Source organism: Hippocampus guttulatus, chromosome 15 (assembly GCF_054856545.1).
Source record: "Hippocampus guttulatus isolate MCC_2025c chromosome 15, RoL_Hgut_1.0, whole genome shotgun sequence".
NCBI lineage: Eukaryota > Metazoa > Chordata > Actinopteri > Syngnathiformes > Syngnathidae > Hippocampus > Hippocampus guttulatus.
In genome coordinates, this window is record NC_141275.1 from 11,577,519 (window position 1) to 11,584,055 (window position 6,537).

Below are 6,537 nucleotides of genomic sequence, written 5' to 3' on the forward strand. Positions count from 1 at the left end.
TATTACGATGACAGAATAACACTACATACACTTTTATATGACCGATTTCTATGGAATGAATATCCATTCATTTATTCATTCATTTCTGGCACCCTAGGTTTCATAGTACTGTAAGCGGAGTTTATTTTACGTTGCAACAGTTTTTACGACACATTTAGCCGGGATACGGCAGTGCGGATCGAGAGCCGTAAACGGATGTGTTTTGGGCCAGAGGAGGTCATTCGAAAGTGAGGAGTGGCACCGGAAGGGTTTTTAGAGTTTTTTCCTCATGCACGTGTAAAGTAATTATATCAACCATAGCTCCGTGTAATTATTCAACTGCTCCGACATGCTTCGTCTAATCCTGCGGCTCAGGCCGTCTTCCCGGCTCCCTCGTCCCCGTGCCCTCCCAGCTGGGCCTGCCGCCTCTGCCCTCAGCTCACGTTGCTTATCTGGAGCCGGCTGTGCAAGGCGGATGCACCGTGTAGTTGGCTCGCGAGCTCTATGCTCCACCGTGAACCTCAGTCGCGGTGGAGCGCTGCTGCGGTGTCCCCAGCTGACTGCTAGCTGTCGGAGCGAACGTTTCTACAGCCTGCCGCCGCACCAGAAGGTACCTTCACCGGGTTTCCGGTTGCTTTAGCACCCACTTCATTTAGCATGACCTCCGTCGCTAGCACGGAGACATAGGAGGGAACTTAGCTCGCAGTTTATTACATTACACGTCTTAAACTTAAAATGTGACCTGCACATCTAGGTATATTGTGCTATTGCATTTTGATAATCAGTGTATTTGACTGCAATAGACAACGTTGACACCGTCCACTTAATAAATAGCCACCCTGAGTTAATAAACCACATAGAATGCTGCTGTCAATCACCCGGTATTTTTTGAGTAGATATTTTTGATCATGTCAAAAAAAGTGGTATGCTGCTTGTCAATGTCAAACAGGTGGAGCTGCCCGCACTCTCGCCCACCATGCAGACTGGAACCATCGCGCGCTGGGAAAAGAAGGAGGGAGATAAAATCAGCGAGGGAGACCTCATAGCAGAGGTCAGGGGACTGTTGTCATATGTGTGTATGAATGTGTAGAAAGAAATGAATAGTGTTGTCTTTTTGTAGGTGGAGACAGACAAGGCCACGGTGGGATTTGAGATGTTGGAAGAGTGCTATCTTGCCAAAATCCTTGTTCCTGAAGGGACCAGAGATGTAGACATCGGATCAGTAATTTGCATCACCGTTGACAGGTAAACACAACTACAATTTTCCTCCCTGCCGTTGATAATCTGGGAGGTCATTCCAATCCCCCCCACCCAAAAAAAAAAAAAGTAAACTTAACACTACTTTTTACTGTCCGCCTTGTAGTCCAGACCTCATCCCAGCATTTAAGGACGTTACGTTGGACTCGCTTACAACTGGTTCGTCATCAGCCCCCAGCGCTCCTTCTCCGCCTCCTCCAGCTGCAGCTGCAAGTGCACCACCTGCTGCGCCGGGCAGCTCCTACCCAACACACTTGAAGGTGGGCCTCTTGAAGTGACCCGAAATGCCGTTGGCGATCAATACGGTGAACGGGTATAATGACTTAATCTCGATACGCCACCACAATGGAGTTGAAACTAAGATGTGACTGAAATGTCCAACCTGGCTTTGATTCCCCACTCGATGCATGGGCCGGCACCACAGAGAGCGATTCGTATAAAAGCCATTAGAATATACATTTTTTTCCCCTCAATATGTCCGTAATTAGTCAACATTATCATTGTGTGCTTCAGATCACACTTCCCGCCCTCTCGCCCACCATGACGATGGGCACGGTGCAGCGCTGGGAGAAGAAAGTGGGCGAGAAGCTAAGCGAGGGAGATCTGCTGGCTGAGATCGAGACGGACAAGGCAACCATTGGTAAACCCGAACGTCCTTTGACACGCCGCTGCGGAAATGGTTGTTTTGTTTCCAGCCAACCTGTACTCACTGTGTCAACCTTTGTGTCACGTTGAGGTTTCGAGGTGCAGGAGGAGGGCTATCTGGCCAAAATCATGGTGTCCGAGGGGACGCGTGATGTGCCGTTAGGAATGCCGCTCTGCATCATTGTCGAGAAGGAGAGCGACATCGCTGCCTTCAAGGACTATGTCGAAACAGGCATTGCAGAAATGTCAACACCTCCTCCTGCTCCAGCACCGGTAAGACACTCGCACGCAAATGCAGCGGTAGCTTGACTTTGTTGAATTGTTTCCTTGACCAGGTTCGTAACTCAAATAATAAATGGAAAAATTGTTTCATAGAAAAATACAGTATGCACACTATATTGATATTGCAACGCCCTCGCTGCTCATGGTGTTCTTTGGTCTTTGTGTGTCAACATCAAAGGCATCACTGGCACACTCACAACAAATGAAATAAAGTGTGTTTGAAATCAAATACAAAGCATTCTTCAACAATCAAATGTTCTGCCTGTAATTCCCAGATTTATTTTTGTAAGTGTGAACAGGCTAAATAAGGCAATATTCTATTCATTCGGTTTTTTTCTTTTTAATATTACTTTTTAAAAATTCTTCAGTATAGTACATAATGCTACTGCTTTGCCAAGCCGGTGGCATACACAGCTCATCTTCTTCTGCTTCTCAACACTTACTTTCTGTTCACCTTTTGGTTTGCTACTGCCATCTAGTGGCGGAAGTTGAATCTCCCGTTTTACTCACAATTCTCAAATGGTCTCCAAATCTATCCATCAGCCGGGGCATTCAAAAGTCAAGGTGGCGCTGTAGAAATACGCCCTAAAACCTCTGCCGATGTTAACCCCGAATGCCTTCTTCACGTAGGCAGCAGTACCGGTCGCCGCGCCACCAACGCAGGCCCCTGCAGCCGCCGCCGCCGCCGCCGCAGCAGCGCCCTCTTTGACCCCCGCAGCCACAGCGCCCAGGAAGGGGCGCGTGTTCGCCAGCCCGCTTGCAAAGAAACTCGCTGCAGAGAAAGGCTTTGACCTGGCGCAGATCACCGGTGAGTCGACAATCGGGACAAAAAACGGGCCTTCGCAGAAATGTCACGGTAAAATATACGCTGCTTCCGCAGGTTCCGGTCCTGATGGACGCATTACCAGGAAAGACGTTGACGGTTTTGTTCCTGCAAAGGCACCAGTAAGTTGCACTTGAGTCAGACAAGTTTTCGATTGATCGTCGTGCAGCACAAAGTACTTTATGATATCAATGGAAAGGTTATGCAATCACGCAATACTTTGACATCATTTTGTCACCCATGAAAGTGATAACGTCAAACTAACTATTATGCCGATTGATGCAATAATATTGTCTCAGCAGGGTGGATGTGATTCATGTATTTTTCAGAAGAATCTTTGCTGGAAATACAAAGAAGAGGAATAGCGAAGGAATTGACAAAGGATGCAATTGAATTTGGTCCGACTTTTTTCCAAAACAGGCTGCAGTAGAAATTTAATCAGAAAGCTTGTTTTGTTTTTGGTTTTTTAAAAAACTAAAATAACATCATCCATGCCATTGTAACTGAACTGCCATAAATGTAGCCTGCATGATATACATCCCCACTTAAGCGGAACCAAAGACAAAACGGATTTAGTCGGCAGAATATTGGACCCACATCAGTCTAATGGAGCCTCATGAATTTTGATCAAATGAAAAGTATTTCCCTTTTGGCAGGCTGCTCCAGCTCCGACCGCGGCTGCAGCCGTTCCGGCGCCTGCCGCCGTTCCTGCCGCGCCGGCCGGCACTTTCACAGACATCCCTATCAGCAATATACGCAAGGTGAGAGCAAACGCGCCTAACCTGCTGCGGCCACCGCTGCACATTAGATTGGGCCAGGTTGTTTTCTTGTCAGCCATGTTTTCACTTCTTTGTCTTCATGCTTTTTTTTTTTTTTTTTTTCCTCCTCTGCAGGTCATCGCTCAGAGGCTGATGCAGTCCAAGCAAACCATCCCTCACTATTACCTCTCTGTAGATGTCAACATGGACCAAGTGCTGGAGCTTAGGAAAGAACTCAATGAGGTATTTGGCGATTTGAGAATTGACAATCGCCGGAGTAGAGAATGAACGACTAGATCACTTTCAAACAATGTGTGTGACCTGTGCTGCGAAGGAGGTGAGAGCCAGAAGTCTCAAGCTCAGCGTGAACGACTTTCTCATCAAGGCCAGTGCGCTGGCCTGCCTCAAGGTGCCAGAGTGCAACTCCTCCTGGATGGATACGGTCATCCGCCAGTGAGTAGCTTCAACACGGCTCACATGAAACATCATTAGTAACGGACTACTAGTGTATATATATAGATATATATATGTACAGTATTTTGCCAATCTTATAATTGAGGTAAAGTTTCATTCGTAAACAAAATCTTCTCTGATGTGGCCATGTTAAAATTCTGGCAAACGCAATATGAACTAAACTTGGTTTACAGCTTCAATTTCTGCACACACACGTAATTGTTTTTGGGATTTTTTTCAGAAAACATAAAAAATGGAACCTAGTACTGATGTTTATTGTTCGTTTCATTCCAGGGTTAGAAATGATTGATCGGTTGAACTAAGAATGTAAGGTGGCCAGCTGAGGAGATATTTAAGGCAAAAAAAAAAAAAAAGGAGTCAAAATATGACTTTAAGAAGGCCACATAACAAAACAAAACAAAAAATACATTGTATGGACAAACCTTGAAAGAATCATGTTTATGTAGGTTCATTGTTGCTTTCTCTTAGGAACCACGTGGTGGACGTGAGCGTGGCAGTGAGCACGGCCAATGGTCTCATCACGCCCATCGTGTTCAACGCGCACACCAAAGGACTCGCCGCCATCAGCGCCGACGTGTCGGCCCTCGCCACCAAAGCACGGGATGGCAAACTGCAGCCGCATGAGTTCCAGGTACGAGTCTACTGGTGGAAATTGTGGAAGAAGAATCTGGAATCTGAGTTCCTCTGTTACTTCTCTCCCCCGCCCCACACACACGCACACACACCCACACCCACACAATAACCACCACCAGGGAGGCACGTTCACCATCTCCAATTTGGGAATGTTTGGCGTCAAGAACTTCTCAGCCATCATCAACCCTCCGCAGTCTTGCATCCTAGCCGTGGGAGGCTCTGAAAAGCGACTCATGCCCGCCGACAACGAGAGAGGGTACGTGTCAAGTTCTTTTTCCCCAAGAGGAAACACTTACCTTCACTGTGAAGGGAAAAAAAACGTATTTCTAGTATTTCTCTGAAAGTTGATGCAAGTTTTAAGGCTTGTTTGGTATCAGGAGAATTGAAACATATCCCAGATGGGTGGATAAAATAGAAAAAAATTGGATAATAATTTGAATAATTTAATTATTTGTGCCTCCTTTAGGCAATGGGTGGGAAATGTATTAAAATCCGATATTCGTGAAGAAACAAAAATGGATTCGACTTGAAAGCCAAACGGTGTCACGAAGGCGTCCGTTGTGTTTTTTAGTTTCGACGTGGCCAGCGTGATGTCTGTGACGCTGAGCTGCGACCACCGGGTTGTGGACGGCGCGGTGGGTGCCCAGTGGCTGGCCGAGTTCCGCAAGTTCCTGGAGAAGCCCATCACCATGCTCTTGTGAGCGGACTGTGGCGAACCGCCGCCAATTACGCGTACGCCCCCCCGCCAAAGCGATCCGATCACTCTGGATCCTCCTGCGATTGGCTGGCATGTCGGCAGGTCACTTCCTGTTACCCTGAAGAAGGCAGGGGCAGAATTCACTCCGCTTCCATCTCTCTCTCTCTCTCTCTCTCTCTCTCTCTCTCTCTCGCTCTCTCGCTCTCTCGCTCTCTCGGTCTCTCTATTTATTAAATGCCCATGTCATAAGAGAAATGTACCGGTAGTTGTAATTCATCCTAGCGCACTTGGAGTCTGCCCACGAAAACACTTAAGGTATCATGTTGTGCAAAGGGACACGTTACACTATTATGTCCAATCGGAGATCATATTTAGTCCCAATGATTTGATCGTGTGGTGTGAATGTGATAAAGGCAAACAGGACGTGTGTCTGCGCCATGTTTGCAGGCTAAAAGATTGAGAGAAGTGTTAAGTGCTACAGTATGTACATTCTACGGTAATGTATATTGGACTCCTTTATCTGTACAGCCCCCCGACTAATATATATTTTTTCCCCCTGAAGAAGTACTAAACAGTTCCTCTCCCTCTCGCTCACTCTCTGTCTGCTCCATCTTCATTTTCTAGCGTCACAGTCAAATCTTCTGTCCTTCACACAGCTGAAACGCACAAAGCTGCCGCCGGATGTTTGTTTGAAATAAACGGAGCGATATCAAATGCGTGTTCAGAATTTCATTTCACGAAGGCCTGACAGAAAACAGCAGCGGGTACAGCCAATGAGATCCACGTTATCTATCATACATGAGCTTTTGGGTGTAATTTTAAGATCGTTTCAGGATTTCTTCGCGTCCATGTGGAAGACGAAGGTCAAACAGTCATTTCAGAATTGTAGTTTACTTCATCGCCCATGACTTGGTGACCCCTTTTTTTATCTTGCGCTTGAAAAATACTGCATATATTAAACTAAAATCAAGCATTTAAAAATATAAATT

At 46.4% G+C, this 6,537-nt stretch overlaps 1 protein-coding gene across 1 annotated transcript; it reads left to right on the forward strand.

The window, feature by feature from the left end:
* The first annotated feature begins 167 nt into the window (after window positions 1–167).
* Window positions 168–6,262, forward strand: dlat (dihydrolipoamide S-acetyltransferase (E2 component of pyruvate dehydrogenase complex)). The gene is made up of 14 exons (XM_086131665.1): window positions 168–589; window positions 929–1,030; window positions 1,100–1,224; window positions 1,343–1,496; window positions 1,750–1,876; window positions 1,973–2,154; window positions 2,794–2,971; window positions 3,044–3,108; window positions 3,643–3,747; window positions 3,880–3,987; window positions 4,079–4,197; window positions 4,687–4,849; window positions 4,971–5,107; window positions 5,423–6,262. The coding sequence occupies exons 1-14, from the start codon at window positions 329–331 to the stop codon at window positions 5,550–5,552; spliced, it is 1,956 nt and encodes a 651-aa protein (XP_085987791.1). The 5' UTR covers window positions 168–328; the 3' UTR covers window positions 5,553–6,262.
* The last annotated feature ends 275 nt before the right edge of the window (window positions 6,263–6,537 follow it).

Coding starts and splice junctions, on each gene's coding strand:
- dlat (XM_086131665.1), top strand. CDS start 329: ATGCTTCGTCTAATCCTGCGGCTCAGGCCGTCTTCCCGGCTCCCTCGT. Junction 590..928: donor GCCTGCCGCCGCACCAGAAG/GTACCTTCACCG, acceptor AATGTCAAACAG/GTGGAGCTGCCCGCACTCTC. Junction 3,748..3,879: donor CTATCAGCAATATACGCAAG/GTGAGAGCAAAC, acceptor CCTCCTCTGCAG/GTCATCGCTCAGAGGCTGAT.